Source organism: Struthio camelus, chromosome Z (assembly GCF_040807025.1).
Source record: "Struthio camelus isolate bStrCam1 chromosome Z, bStrCam1.hap1, whole genome shotgun sequence".
NCBI classification, from domain to species: domain Eukaryota; kingdom Metazoa; phylum Chordata; class Aves; order Struthioniformes; family Struthionidae; genus Struthio; species Struthio camelus.
The window spans coordinates 67,127,184-67,143,319 of record NC_090982.1 but is presented as its reverse complement, the minus strand read 5'-3'; the positions used below and the strand labels follow the sequence as shown (position 1 = coordinate 67,143,319).

Sequence of the window (16,136 nt, the reverse complement as noted above, 5' to 3'; positions counted from 1 at the left end):
GTTGCATGCCAAATATATGTAGCTGAACAGTTCCTGTGGCTTAGCTGATATGCCATAACTTGACCACAGACCTCAAACTTAATTTGTACTAAGCTATTACTAGGCTCATACGTTCACTATGACAGATGCTAGGCCAATATGCACGGAAGAGCTTAACTGTACGCCCTAGACCTCTACCTGCATTGAAGACTGAGACCTTTTCTCAAAAGGAGCCCTCAGAGTGGTGTTTCTTTTATTTATATGTGTCTGTGTACACACATACATATATATATATGTATGTGCAAAGTGGAATAAGGACTATAACACAAGGTTAAACATAGAAAAAAAATTCAATTTTGTTGATATTCCCAAATCTGAGAATTTCTTTAGCCTTGCAGTGACAGAAGTTTTAAAATCTCAAGCACCAGGCTAAGCAAGTAGATGAAGAACTCATTCTTGATTAAAAAAAAAAAAAAAGATGTCATTTGTGCAATAAAAAGCCCAGCCCAAGTACAATGTGAAAAAGGTAGCAAATAAGTCCCTAAAGTTTTAGTCTTGTCACCATACGTGTAACAGTGGAAATACTGGGGATAGAGAAAAGAGCATAAAGGGGTAAGCACATGGTGCTGAACTTGTTTTTTCAGTACTTGGGTTGGGAGTTAACCATATTTCCATTTTCCTGTGCTAATGCCTTCTTCCAGGACTCTCTATAGGAGGAAGAAGAACCAGCTTTTTGCTTGGATGTCTTACTGCCTAATTTTTTTCAAGTATCATAATCCAGACTTAAATAATCAAAGAGTCATAGCTGACTCTCTGAAGAAAGAGAGAGAGTTTCTTTTTTTTAACAGAAATCAACTTTCACTCAAGCTGAAGGAGGCTTTTCTTAGGCTCTCCTGATTTTTTTCAATTGGGCTGGCCTCAGACAGGCTCCCATCTCCATTCTTTCCTTAGGCTAGAAGGGAAAGGAAATTCTTTGATCTCTTGTAAGAGGCAATAAATTCTTTTTTGTCTTTTGGTACCTTCTGCGTCAAGCTGAAACGAAAATCTTCTCAGCTTCCCTGGCAGGCAAAACAAGTCTTCTAAGTCTTCTAATTCCTGGAATAGCCTGAAAGGATGAAAGCACTTTCATATGTATTCTACTTTGGAGTACGAATACTAAATCCCAGTACCTGCTATTACAGTCGAGTGCTGTCAGGTTTAGTTTAAACAAACCCTTTAAACTTTCTTACTATTTTTAATGGGAATTTAGAATCCATCTCTCAGCTAGTCGCTGCTCACGTGAATGACTTTATTTCCACATGAATACAGCACCACATCTGACCCCTGACTGGATTTTCAAATCTTTTTTCAAACTGACACAAGGATGGGAAGTGCAATTAAGCCTGTAATACTCCACTTGCTGCACTTCTGGCTCTGAAGGAGCTCAGACACTACAAATTTTATAAAGACATGCTATAAGAATAGAAACAGAATAGTCATAGAAGGTGAAGACTCAGGGGTAATTACCACATTTGACTTACAAACAAGCAAGATATCCACGGTTGCAGCTGTCCCTCTTTGCTTAGAGTTTGGTTCTGCTCTGTGAAAACTAATATATATCTTCACTGACCTTTGTAATCTTTCATTCAGAGGATATGAACACTTCACCTAGTAATTAAATACAGTCACCATAAGAATGCAGCAGAAATAAAAAAAAAAAAAAGGCACATCCTTTATCTGGAGAATGTAAATAACAAATTTACCATATCTACAGGGAACTTTAAATACTTAAGGAAATCATAGGGCATACGCCATTACCCAATGCAGAATTTTCCCAGAAATCAATGTTTGAGATACCAGCTAGCAGTAGAAGTTTAACAGCTTGGAAACTAAACATCACCTATCACCTATTGCCATTGTATGCAAGGTTTTCAGCTGCTGGATTTTTAAACGGGCCTAGATTCTTGCCCAGGTGAGACACAGCTGTTTCTATTTCCCCCACCAGAAACTCCTCTCCTTCCAGCAGAGGACAGTCCAGACAGATAATAATGACATCATCATTTGATATCAGAGGAGAATTAGGGAAGATTCATGTTTAGAAGACATAACTGTTAACAGGGGCATTAAAACCCCAAGGCTATTTCTTTTTTTAACTATCTGAGACAGATTCAGACACTAAATTGACAGCTACCTGAGTAGAAAACTATCTGGGCAGATAATCCCCAGTCCACCTCTTCCTGAGCTGCAAGCCATATTGCATTCATGGGGCAATTTACACAAAACTACTATAATGCAAAAAATTATACAACAATATAGGAAAATAATTCCCATAAAACTATAGAGGAAAGTTTCCACATCTCTAAATAGATCCCTATTCAGTGATCTGCTTGTTAGAATCCCATGAGAGACAGCTCTGAAGAGAAGAGGGGTCCAGGCGAGCTGGTTGATTTCCAAAGACCACCTCCTCCAAGCTCAAGAATGATCCATCCCCACGTGCAGGGAGTCAAGCAGAGCTGGCAGCAAACCAGCACGGATGAACAAGCAGCTCCTGACAAAAGCCAGACATAAAAAGGAAGCATACAAGAAGTGGAAGCAGGGACAGGTGAACCAGAAGGAATATAGAGAAACTCTCCCAGCACAGAGATGGCGTTAGGAAAGCCAAAGCCCATTTAGAGTTGAATCCAGAAAGGGATGCCAAGGGCAAGAAGGTACATCAGCAGCCAAAGGAAGATCAGGGAAAACGTGGGCCTGCGGCTGAATCGGGCAGAGGACCTGGTGACAGAGGACACGGAAAAAGTCAAGGTTCTCAACGATCCTTTGCTTTGGTCTTTACTCGTAGGACTTGCCTTCAGCAGTCCCAAGTCCCCGTGACCAGAGGGGAAGTCTGCAGGAAGGAAGACTTACCCTTGAGGCAGGAGGATCAGGTTACGGAACGCTTCAACAAACTGCACGTACACAAGTCCACGGGACCTGATGGGATGCAGCCACAAGCGCTGCGGGAACCAGCTGATGTCTTTGTGAGGCCACTCTCAACTACTTTTGAAAGGTCATGGCATTTGGGGGAAGTTCCTGAGAACTGGAAGGAGGCAAGCATCACTCCTGCCTTCAAGAGCAACAAGACAGAGGATCCAGGGAACAACAACAGGCTGGTCAGCCTCACCTTGCTCCATCGGAAGGGGATGGAACAAATAATCCTGGAAACCACTTGCAAACATATGAAGGTTAAGAAGGTGATTGAGAGTAGTCAGCATCGATTTACAAAGGGAAAATCACGACTGACCAACCTGATAGCCTTCCATGATGAAATGACCAGCTGGGTGGATGAAAGGAGGGCAGTGGATGTTGTTTATCTTGACTTCAGTAAGGCTTTCACCACTGTCTCCCGTAACGTCTTCACTGACAGACTGATGAAGTACAGATTAGATAAACAGACAGCGCGATGAACTGAGAACTGGCTGAACTCAAAACTGGCCAGACTCCGGGTTGCAATCAATGGCACGAAGCCCGGCTAGGGGCCAGTCGTTAGCGGAGCACCCCAGGAGTCAACAGTGGGGCCAGTGCTGTCTAACATCTTCATTAATGGCCCGGATCATGGAGCAGAGTGCACCTTCAGCAAGTCTGCAGGCGATACAGAAAGAGTGGTCGATACACCAGGGGATTTCCCTCCCATTCACAGGGACCTTGAGAGGCCAGAGAAATGGGCAGAGAGGAACCTCATGAAATTCAGCAAAGGGAAATGCAAAGTCCTGTACTTGGGGAGGAACAACCCCACACACCAGAACAGGCTGAGGGCCAACCAGCCGGAAAGCAGCTTTGCAAAGAAGGACCCTGGGGGTTCTAGTGGACAGCAAGGTGAACAAGAGCCAGCAATACAGCCTTGCAGCAAATGCCAAGAACCTGGGCTGCATTAGGAAGAGTTGCCAGCATGTCAATGAAGGTGATCCTTCCCCTCTGCTCAGCCCAGGTGTGACACCTGTAGTGTTCTGTTCAGTTCTGGGTTTCCTAGAGAGACGTGGACACGCTGCAGTGGGTTCAGTAAAGGGCCACAAAGATGGTTAAGGGCTTGGAGCATCTCTCATATGAGGAGAAGCTGAAAAAAGGTGAGACTGTTTAGCCTGGAGAAGAAAAGGCTCAGGGGAGTCTTAACCAATGTGTATAAATGCCTGATGAAAGGAAGTAAAGAAGATAGAGCCAGACTCTTCTCATTGGTATCCAGTGACAGGACAAGAGACATTGGGCACAAATTGTAACACAGGCAATTCCATTGAAATATAAGAAAAAAGACTTTTTACTCCGAGGAGGTCCACCATAGAGCTGTTTTTTGTAACATCAACATTTGCAATCATTTTACAGATTGGAAACTGATCACTGAAAACTGATTTGAAAAATAATGTATTCATTCTTTGATAATTAGCTCTGACATGATTTATTGAGTAAACTTTTAGAAATTCAAATACCAAATATATGCAATGCTGCTTTCATATACAAAATATATGCACATTTATAACATGCAACAAAAGTCATCCCTAATAACAGATATCTTTTTAAAGACAAAACCAAAACGTGTAATCTCACTTCAAATTTGTTCCCCAGTTTTTCCTGTTTTAGATAGAAAAAATAACCATTGGTAATGAAAACTGTCACTTAAAAAATAGAAAATTAAGTCCTTTTTTTCTATTACCGTAAAGTGACAGGGTCAGACTGGTCTTTTAAACTAACATCAGCTGAAACTTCTGCAGGCCTTCTACCCTGCAACAATCCGTTTAATAGCATAAGTTAAATTTTGGGTCTCTCCCTGAAAATACGAACTATATATGAAACATGCCTAATGAAAACATTCCCTTGATATGCTCCCTCCTCACATTGTCTTATTCCACGCTGCTAGGATCTAGACTGATATAGAAAGTGACAGTCTATATTTTGTACAGATATTAAAATACAGAAGTACAGTGAATTAATTCAAAAATGCATACCGATCATATCTATACACTATACAAAGATCAAATTACTATCTTTGATTTATTTATAAATTTATTTCACTTCCAGAAACTGTATTATTACTGCTTGAAGTGCTCCATTTCCTTTCTTCTGTTTTTTCCCCTGAAGTGCTGCAGCTCCATCCAATGAGAACTTCTGACTTAGCTCTCAGATTAGTGAGTACATTACTGCTGAGGCATAAACTAGCGATTGAGATTAGGCAATGACCCCTCATAACTCCTCCCTGCCAAAACAGAGTAGGTATTAGGACTACAAACTCAGATGAAAGCAAAGGGTTTTGAAGGACTACATTCTATATTTCTAACTTGAAACATGATCCATACTTTGTCTTGTACTGTACCTCAAGCCTGTTTCTGTCCATGAATTCTTCACCCTGGCTAGGGAAGCGTGTATGAGATTCATACATAGAGGACTGACCTTAAAAACATGTTAACAGGAACAACAAAAACCTAACAAAATTAATTTCTATTTTTAACTTTCTTGGTGAGATTCAGACACAAGTTGATAGGGGATGCCATATAAACACTTGGATAGATAATCTGCCTCTTCCTGAACTGAACATCTCATTCATGGAGAAACTTCTGCAAAACTGACAAAACACAAAAGAACAGGCACATAAATTCATTTAGGCTCCCACTGCACACAGACACTCATAAAAGGACTCAGTCTGCTCCACCTAGACATTGCAGAAAATAAACTGGAAGTATCCCTGAGCTAGCCTTCCTTAAGGCAAAATCCTCTGCATCAGGTCTCTCAGAAATTAAGGGATTATCTCCCTATGTATTAGTGATACCAGAAACAATCTACTATTTACAGGTCACAAGGACTTTTAGTTTTCTTTCAGCTGCTGTTCAACACTGAATAAAGTATACCAACGTGTAAGGGTAAGCGTAAAAGTCAGCAGACACGAAAAAGTAATCCTTTATATGTAGCAATAAAAGTGAAGAAAATGACACAAAAAAGAAGTGGAAGCTTACTTCTGAAAGACCTGGCTTTAATACAACTGTACGAAAATCCAGCCACAAGAAACCTGACAATATCCAAAAGTCCTTGAACGTAGTACCTGAATGTCAGGTTTATATCAGCACACAATTGAAATTCAGCTTTCATCCTCACTGCTGCTCCACGCGTCTTCATATGCTGGAATTAAATGCTGTTGAGATAGAAACTAAAGAAAATAAAAATTCTCTCAGCGGTTTGCTTTAATAGAACTCCAAGCAATTAAAAACATTAAAAGCAAACAAAGGTAACATCTTTCTTAAATTACTATCTGCAGACAAACTGTTGTGTGTCTCACCGATATTGGATTTTTGCAATCAATTCTTTGCCCACTCTGTTCATTAGAGATGGAATAAATTGTGAAAAGACAAGGTATTCTTTTTAACTCCAATTTCAACAAAAATATCTGGAACATTAACTGGAAGCTCTAAAAATGTAAAAGTAAAATATAATATACAGATATTATAACTTGTGTTTGTTTTGTGTTGCTTAAAACACAATTTCATTGTCCCAGCATAACTGAGTACTACTGTCTCAAGAAGTAGTCTCAGCCTCTATCTGCCTCCAACTAGTTCTCACCTTACCCTTGTGTCAGCTCAAGGGTTTGTGCAATCAAGCAGTGCACTAAATCACAGTTCTGACCATGGGTAAAACTTTTTTTTTTTTTTGGCTTGTTTACTTCTAGCCTGGGTTCAGAGTCTTAAAATACAGGCAACGCAAATGCCTGTTCTAGCACATGGGAGGGAGCAGGAACTAGTGGCCTGTGGAGAGCAGAACTGCTTCTTTCAGAGACAGTGCCAACTTATAACATTTGTAAACAGCAGCAGTAGCTTAACGGATTTCAAAACAATGGCATATGACTCAGCCTCCATAATGTCAAACTTAAGGGGGCAATTATAATCAGAGATGGGTAAATAATGGCTTTTTTTCCCCCCCTCAGACTAAAAAAATAATTTGCTTGTTCTGAAAAACAAAATTCTAAAAATTCTCAGTTAAACAGAATAAAAATATTCATTTCAGGTTAACTGAACACATTTTGATTTTAGGTAATCGAAACTGTGAAAGTGATTTTTTCTTTGTTTAAATGTAAGGTAGTTTTTAATAAGTTGTGTTTCAAAACAAAGTAAAAAGTGTTTTGTTACAATTGCTATCCTTTTCAAAATGGAACATTTCTGAAATTTTAGAAAATTGGATTTTTTGTGTGATATGAGTCAAAATATTAGTCTCTCCTGATTTTTTTAACATCAGGACAAGTTGCTGGACTCTTATTTTGTGCATGGCTTAAGTTCCTTAAAATCTAAATTTTTTTCCCCCTCATACTGGTCATTCAAACTTTTATTGCCCAGTTCTAATAGTAAGAGGGAAAACATGTTCTCTCACAGAAAATAGTGCTACTTATCATCTGCCCTGTGACAGCCTGCATGTCTTCTTTCAAGCTCTATTTTCTTTATTGTATTTCTGTATCAAAAGTATTGGGATATGATCTGTAGCTTAATCATATTTTTAGTACACAGTATATTCCTAAACAAATTAAAATGCAATTTTCCTTTGACATTTTTCCCGCTTCCAAATGAGCATAAACTACAGAAAACAGTAAGGAATTTAAGGAAGCTGAAGTGGAAGTTGAAAGCCCAACAACCAAATAAAAAGTACTACTTTTAATTAAGTGAGAAGGTAGAAGCCTGCAAGAGATTTTTCAAGACCATCAAAAAAAAAGGCCCCTGAAACCTCAGAACAACAACCAGGAGATTACAGAGAAACAATACCTAGGTGATTTTCCTCTGAATCAGTACTGTTACAAAATTTTGAAGGTGAAAATCCATTTCATACATAATTATTTTTCTCTCAAGTATAACAGCCACGAAGAGTATATTTCAACTGAATAAACTATTAATTACCTTTTCAGAAACGTCATCAGGAACTGGCTCTCGAAGAGCAGGTATCCAAGCAAGGATATTGCAATCTTTGCTACCACTATAAAGCTCCTTTAAAAAAGCAAGCAAAAAATGTCTCCTATACAAATTTACTGAATACTGAAATAGTAATAATGCTGGCATACAAAGTGTATGAAATTTTTATTTAGAAATAAAGACACATATGTAATTTCTAATCTGTAATATAATCTTGATAAACAGTATATTTTACAAGCATACTAGACAAAAAGAATAAGTTCTGATATCTCCCCCAGGGTGGTTATCAAAATAGCACTACCCGCGTTTAAGTGAACTTCATTGCTTAAATGTACTTTTTTTCTTCCCTCTCACGTGTCTCCTGAAAAGTAACCTAACTTAAGAGTTAGCAAGCTTATAAGATAGTTGTATTTATGGTCAATGGAAAGGGAAGAAGGAAAAAGGAAAAGTTTTTTCTATCATAATTGACAATACGAATCAACTCAAAAACATTTAATAAGACATTAGTTAGAAGAGTGCGTAAGTACGGAGCAAAGGAGTGTTAGGTAAACACAGTTCGAGTATGCCTAGGGAAGGAAAAGTACAAACAAGGAACAACTTGAAGCCTGCATCCTGTTGGGAAGGCAGAGATCAGAAAGACCGATTTATTATTTCTAGTATATATAACCCTATTTATTATGGCAATGACTGGGAGCCCATTGTGCTAGTCACCCTGCAAACACATGGTAAAAAAACAGTCTCTGCAGCAAACAGCTAACAGTCAAACACAGCTTCATTTTCTTAGTTCTTTATTAAAGGAAATACAGGTTTCTCTGTCACTTGCTATTCAGAAATACTGCACCATGTTTGCAGTAAATTTTGCACTCCTAACACTCCTGTTTTCCAAACTGCTACTTACATGAAACTGTATGGAGATATTTTCATATGCCTTCAATCTTGAATCAAACTCCTGCTTCTCATATGAAACGTCTGACAACAACTAAGACGAGAACTACCACACGTTAAATTACGGGAGTGAAACATACCTACATTCTAAAAGATGTTGGCTCCTACACTTAACCCAGCAACTGCGTACATATCTCCAACACTATTTTAATAAGTCGATTCAACATAATTCAATAATAATTACAGTTCTGTGTTTGCAGAAAGCCTCCTTTTGTACTATGTGTATTTAATTCTAGAAAAGCATCAATTACCCTGACCGTTGGTGCAGGCTCTTAATAGTAACTATTAAGTTGCCTAGTTCCTATAAATACCCATTTATGTGGGTTACCTTACTCAAGTGAGCTGATATACTGACTTCTGTGAAACTACTCCCAGGAACAAAGTTATTCATGCATAAAACACATACAAGATTGGAGTTCAAATTTTTCTGAGAGATAAACATCCTACTTATCTTGCTTAGAAGAATAAAATAGGTCAAAGTTATATCAAGGTATAGGTCAGATATCACTTCATCCTGTTGGCAGTACTCTACTCTATTCAAGCATCCTGTCTTTTGCAAGATACACAGTATCACTGGAACTTTAAAAAACAAGCAATCTCTCCCACCACAAATCCCTCCTTCTAAGCAATGTAATTGAGAAGTCAGTATATTCCAGTTAATCTTTATTACAACCTGTCTCTCTTTCTGGTCCTGGGATTGCAAGGTCTTCACTTAATATAGACCGTGTTGACTAATATTTATAATTATTACAACCTGAAACAGTGACTCAGAGCTTAAGTCAGTTAAAAGAAGAGTCAACATATAAAGCTCCACGCATATTTATGGTACATTACAGCATAACATTTCAATGCTATGTCTTAACATTCTGAAGACGGATTGCAAGTAGAACTTAATTTAACTTTTAGCTGTCGTTATTTGTTAGCCTACCACTGGATTGTTACAGATGGGTAGGTTTACCAAATACCTCTGTAGCTGTGATTGGTATTCCCTGAACATAAAAGTACCTATATTTTAAAACAACACTGCTCCTGATGCACTGCTAATATTTTTTACTTCATAATTAATTAATAGTTATTTACTTCATTTTTGTTTCTGAAAGGTAAACATGTCTTGCTTGTTTACTTAAATTATTTTAAGCAGTTAATAAGGCACATTGGTATCTAGCATATTAGACCCAACAGTAAACATCTCCTGAAAGATTTCCTAATTTCTTAATGGGCAATATTCTGCAGTTCTTATTACTCAAGCAGCCTAATATCTCATTAACTTCACGGAGAGAGTTACTTAAGAAAAATTTAGGCCAACAATAATAAAGTGGATTTTATTGCTTTATTGCCAGGATCTCAAAAGGATATACACACACGTTAACTAAATCTCACACTACACTGCAGAGGCAGCTACACACAGTAACTCAGACACAAAGGTGTTCTACCTATGAATGTTAATTAATTTGGACCTAATAAGAATAGACAAAGCCTACTATCATTGCCTTGCAAATGGCTTGGGTACCACAGATCATAGCTGATTATACAGTTCTGAGCAGAAAGAAGATACTTCACACCTCAAATACAAAATCAGTACACAAGTTTTTTAAAGCCTGTTCCAGTCACGAGATGAAACAAAGACAGTGATTAAAATACGCCTAATAAATAGAAGGAAAGGGAGGGACTGGGAGCAATAAATATCAATCAGAAGTTTTGAACAGAAAAATAAATAATAAAAAAAACTTAAAGAGCAGATTTGGGGTGGGGTAGGAAAATCATTCAGCAGGGTTAAAGACAGTAAAAAAGTTTAAAAGATTATTAATATGAAGAAAAACCTAAAAAAAAAAAGACAGAGACCTACTACTAGAAGGAAATGGCAGAAATTATGTAGAACAGTCAGATGTAGATCTTGTTTCACATGAAGATAACGTGCTAAGTTCTAATGTGCTAATAAGAAAGACAGATGTTAAAAAGCCTACATCTACGCAGCTATTCATTTCATCAGATGAATAACTAGCGTCAAAGAGTCTTAGAAGAGCTGTTTGAGAAAACTTCTGGCCTACTTAAGTTAAATATGTTTGAAACATGTTGAACTATATAGAGAGAGAGAGAGAGTTGAAAGTGAGCTAATATACCATTCAGAAAAGCAAAACAAAAAAATAAGTAGAATGATACAGATACTAATGGACTGATTGACATTTCTTTAATCTCAGACAAGATAATGGAAAAGGTGATTCTCAGTGGAATTCTGCAATTACTGAAGAATGAAGATATTCGGAAAATAAACAACATCAGTTAACACATTTTACAGCAAAGCAGGTTTTGTCAAGCAAAATTGATTGTATTTATAACAAGTCTAACTGATAATATACATGCATAAATGGAAACAAATTTCTAACATTATTGATTTAGTACTGTTTGCAATAGTAAAATAAGATAGATACAAATTCTACAAGTGCCTGCATTCTCAAAAAAGGAGTTTTAACTGGGATATTATAATTTTTAGTAGAATTATACGAAGACTGATGAAAGTGTTTAATGATCTCAAGGCAGAAGTAGCTGTTTAGAAGAATACATGTCAACATAAACAAAGTTAACACTAGCAATACCTTTGGTGTTGACACACTTACAATATAGTGACCTAATCCCACCAAACCGAGCAAGTTTTATACCAACAAAAGCAAGAACGTGCAAAGAAAAAGGGAAGACAGCCAGCCACACAGAGAATGCAAAACTGAACTGTAGTAAGGGTGACTCTGAAAGAGACTCAGGAATCACAGTGGATAAACAAATGAAGTTAAGTTGCCAGCATAAGCCTATAGCTATTCTGATCGATGCAGTTATTGCGTGCACGCTCACAAATTGTGAGTGCTCACGCACACAAATGTGTGCGCGTGTGTGCGCTCACGTGCACACACATTGTGTATGCACACACGCACGCGCACACACATACATACACACACACACATAGAAGAGTGATAAACAAGAACAGGGAGGTAATTCTGGCATATTGTATAATACTGATGCCGATACTCCAATGTCACATACATTTCTAAGTATTTCAAAAGACAAGGTAGAGATGAGATAAAGGAATATGCATTTCCAGGGCTGGAAAATATGCTTTATAGTAATATTTATATAGCCTCATCTCTTCAGCTTATCAAAAAAAAAAAAAAAAACCAAAGATGACTTTATACAAACACACTCGCACCTTCATTTTGAGACCATTCTTAAAAAGATAAATAATTTTTTAATCTAGCCAAGAAAAGTCCAAGAAGAATTAATGAATAGAAACTAAATCCAGGAAAGATTTGCTTCGGTTATAAACTGAATCTATTAATAATAAGGATTTGGTTTGTTTGCAGCACCAACAGAAGAAGCAGATATTCCATACTTTGGAATGTTTAATTAAGAGAGGAAGATACGTATTTTAATACAGGGATTCTCAACCTTTTCATAACTGAGTTCCATTTGGGGGCTGGGAAGGCAGGAGAGGCAATATTCCACTTCTCAGTGGATCCAGTATCTCCCTGCCTATTCCTCCTAGAAATGCTTTTCCTGTCTAGCAAAGTTTGTCAGCTTGGGCTCTACCACCTCATCTATAATGTGTTCAAATCTCCTAATGAAGTCCATCTTACTGGTAGGGAAACATTCCTTCAAAGTTGCTGCACTCAACATGAGAACAACAGATCAAATTCTATGATGTGTCGTATGAGAGGTCAAAAAGATACTCGCTTGTCCTTTCTGCCTCAAATGCTTCTGTCTGTTATTTCAGAAACAAAAGACTAAAAGGAAGGAGCTGGAACATTAAGTATAGTCCTCAAAAACTGAAGGCAACTATGTAATAGACTTAAAAAAACATAAGAATATCCACCCTTCCCTTGCCACACCACAAACCATAAAAACAATCTGTTGTAAAGTACCTCACAACAAATTAGACTTTGCTATCTTTAAGACTTTCAGTACAAAAGAGAGATGTACCACAGGCAGAAAGAAAAAAGGGGTGGCAGAGTCATGAGCCCTGTAATGCAACGATATTTCTTGTGTGAAGTATGCCTGGATTAATTTAAGAGGCGGATTATGTTCTCAACTTCTAAACTGTTTGTAGCTGCAGTGATTGGTATAGCTACAAGCATTTAGGCAAGATCACCAGTGAAGCTTATCAGAGGTTTCTCAGTACCGCTGGGAAGACCTACGCACTTCATCTAAGCGCTCTTCACCTGCTTTCTTACTGTGACTAGTCTTAGATATTTCAGAAAAAGGCAAATACCTCTTCTTAAGCCACTGATTTTCTCAGTAAAAGGGAAGAAAATTCCTCTTCACTCTTACAGAAGACCAGCAAAAGCCTTAATAACACATACGATTTATTAATGACAATGTAAGGCAAAAATAACCACAGGTTTACTCAAAAGTTACCTATGGGAGACGAAATGAATAGGGGAAGGAATCAGATATAGAAAGGGCCATCAGAAATACTTGACCTAACTTTTCTCACTTGACAAAGCCACTGAGCTACCTGTTATTTCAAGCTTTTCCGCTAAAACACATCCCTGAAAATATACTACTTTTTGTGCAAATGGTTTGGCAATCTGCATAAATATTCCAGGTTGTCCCAAGTACTTCGCTTACCTGAAAATTAGGTTGAAATACACAGCAGTCAACAGTATTATAATGCCCTCTAAGCATAGTTATCAGTTCTCCTGAGAAAATTGTATAAACAGCAATGGTACTACCATACGGTACAAAAGCAAACTCTGGATTACAGCCACAAGAGATGGTGAATTTGAGTCCTTTTCTACTTTCATTATAGACTTTCCCATAGTTCACCTGTAAAATGAAAGATTATGCAGTTAGTTATTAATTAAAACTACAAGAAGTAGCTTTATATAAAAAGGACTTTTTTCATTAATACCCAATAAAATTCATGTTAAGCTTCCCAATTTTAACATAACTCTTGGAATTTGCAGATACAGATGTGTATCAAGAGAATTATTTTTCTGTTCATTAAAGTTTATTCTCTTTAATGTAAACTTTGAGAAACAAGGCGGGGGGGGGGGGGAAGATATGCCTACAAATGCAGCAGTTCCACACCTAAAGATGGAATTTGCATAGACCATTCAGGCCAGATCCTCTTTGATGCAACAAAACTACTACTGAAATCAGAATTAGTTCAGGAATTACCTTCTTAAACGTTTTCTTAGATGGTCCCTCCTAGCCACTTTCTCTCAAATATTAAAACTGTTAAAAGAACTAGATATGCACAATACTACACATATAGTTATAAGTAAGACAACTTATGTTTTCTGAAAGTTCCAGCAATTGGAAATGTTAAATGTAAAGCTTTCAAGAGCTCGTGCTTATTTTAAGAGACAGCATTTGCATTTTCCTAGTGTGTTCTCTTTAAAATATTTCACATACACAAGCACACACACACAAGCTAGTTTATACGTAATTTCAAAATATCAGTTTTCAAATAGTAGTAGAGAGAATAAGTTCTCTCTCTTAAACTAAACTATAGAAAGCAGAGGTAACTTTCTGCTAGTTGGTAAAGGCTATGGGCCTAATTACACTGCTACATTAAACATTTCAGTGGTAAGTATAAAGCGAGATCGGGGTCTCAGCCTAGCTTCTATTACACACATTCACCTCAAAAACAAAACAAAACAAAACAAAACAAACAGCTGACAACTCAACCTTTCCTGTAAGACTTGCTTACTCCACAGACTGAAGAAAACTTGACCCACCCCTTCCTTCTTACCCTGAAAGTGCCTTTTCTTTATGAGAGTTGATCAATATTGCAGAAGGCTGTATTTCTGAAGTACATATGCTATTTGGATGGAAAAGAAAAGCACCCGTCGAGCCAACACCAGAACCAGCCCTCAGGGCTTTCTCAGCAAGTCATCCCTTGCTCTTGGAAGTAGGAATAGAGCCATCAGCAATGCAGAAAAAGATTCTGCACCTCTCCCCCATGAGCTTGCAAGAAATAGTAGAAGAGCAATAGGCAGTATGAAAAGGACTGAAGGAAAAGCAGAAGGATGTCATAAATAAAAGGTAAAAATAAAGGGATTAGGAAGAAAAGATTCATGAAGGAGAAGAAAAGAATAACTTCCTAAATTATTTCTTATGGACTAATCAAGAGTGATATATTAAAGTGCCTACGTCCGCTGCTAAATTCTGGACTTCATCATCACTAAGAAATTCAATATTGTTCCCTGTAAGTATAGCATTGCTATATGGCTAACTAGGACCCTGGCTTGGGAGTTGCGTGGGAAGCCTTGCAAATAAAAAGTATATAAAGTATAGCTTATCAGTGTTAGATACGTTTCAAGCTCTTGATAAGTCCTACACAGATTGAAAGTTCACTGAAGTTTAAAAATGAAAAATTTCCGAACATGCTAGGAAACATTCCAATCGAATTTATCAGTCTAATTAGGTCCTTTATAAGAGATCAGAAGTGTACTCATGTGAACAGTATATCTTACCTCTAAACAAACTTAATTAAAATAAGGTATTAAAATTTCAACAAATAAAACATATATTCATATTCACGAGGAAGAGGAAGCCCCCTATGAACACCTGAAACTTGCAAATTATTTCATGATTAAAATTTTTTCCTAATAAAAATAAGTATATTTTTAATTTAAGACATTAGAAAAATTAATTAACACTACATACCATTGTACATAAAATATTTTGCTTTTAAATATTATTGCCTTGCAATCGCTGCTCTTAACTTCTGCTGAAAAACAGAGAACTGCTTGTACGTACAACTTCAGTAAAGTTCTCTAGGTCCATTTTAAAGCTCCCTCCAAAACCCTCATGGTCTACAGTTAAAAATTCTAAGTACTGAAAATCTGTTCACTATAACTTAACATATTTGTAACGTTTATCGGGCAAATATTTTAAAACAAATGTCTGTCTTTGTCAGGTTCTTGATCCATCCTATCTTGATTGCCTGAGTCCATAGTTTGGGACAAATACAAGGATCAGTCAAGCCAGGTAAGGAAGAAGACTATCTGTTGTTCTCTTATTAAAGTTTGTTCTTTCATAGCTAAGAGCACTTATGTAGGAAAAATTGAAGAAAGGAGTCTAGAAAAAACATCTCTCTCAATCATGCTAAAAATGTTTACAAAAAGATCGTTTGATTAGCTTTCACGTAGGTTGATATTTTCATATCGGAAGGATATTTTCATCAGATGTGGGGCTTCTGTTATACCAGCGAAGATTAAAAAAAAATCAAAATAACAAAAGAGTTACTGGACTACCATTAACCTTAAAAGTACAGTGAAAATTAGTAATTTCTGTGTCAGTGAAAGCAATCATTTTTTACAGGAAGTTGGT

At 37.2% G+C, this 16,136-nt stretch overlaps 2 protein-coding genes across 6 annotated transcripts in view; both read right to left on the bottom strand.

Annotated features, from left to right (window-relative positions):
* Positions 1-3,264, bottom strand: part of LOC104146867 (very long chain fatty acid elongase 7) — a 54,634-nt gene extending 51,370 nt beyond the window's left edge. Inside the window, exons 1-2 of one of the 2 annotated variants that reach the window (XM_068929036.1) lie at positions 1,500-1,601; positions 999-1,084 (exon numbers count right to left, since the gene is read on the bottom strand). The gene's annotated coding sequence lies outside the window, so the exon portion shown is untranslated. Of the gene's footprint in view, positions 1-998; positions 1,085-1,499; positions 1,602-3,242 lie in introns of those variants that run through there. The other variant, XM_068929040.1, reaches the window with a different exon arrangement.
* Positions 3,265-4,229: 965 nt separating this feature from the next.
* LOC104146865 (DNA excision repair protein ERCC-8) overlaps positions 4,230-16,136 on the bottom strand; it is a 32,925-nt gene continuing 21,018 nt past the window's right edge. For 2 of the 4 annotated variants that reach the window (XM_068929023.1, XM_068929027.1), the window contains exons 10-12: positions 13,425-13,622; positions 7,854-7,940; positions 4,230-6,124 (exon numbers count right to left, since the gene is read on the bottom strand). In XM_068929023.1, coding sequence (XP_068785124.1) covers positions 6,056-6,124; positions 7,854-7,940; positions 13,425-13,622 — 354 coding nt within the window. In that variant the 3' untranslated portion in view covers positions 4,230-6,055. The other 2 variants (XM_068929025.1, XM_068929026.1) reach the window with 2 other exon arrangements.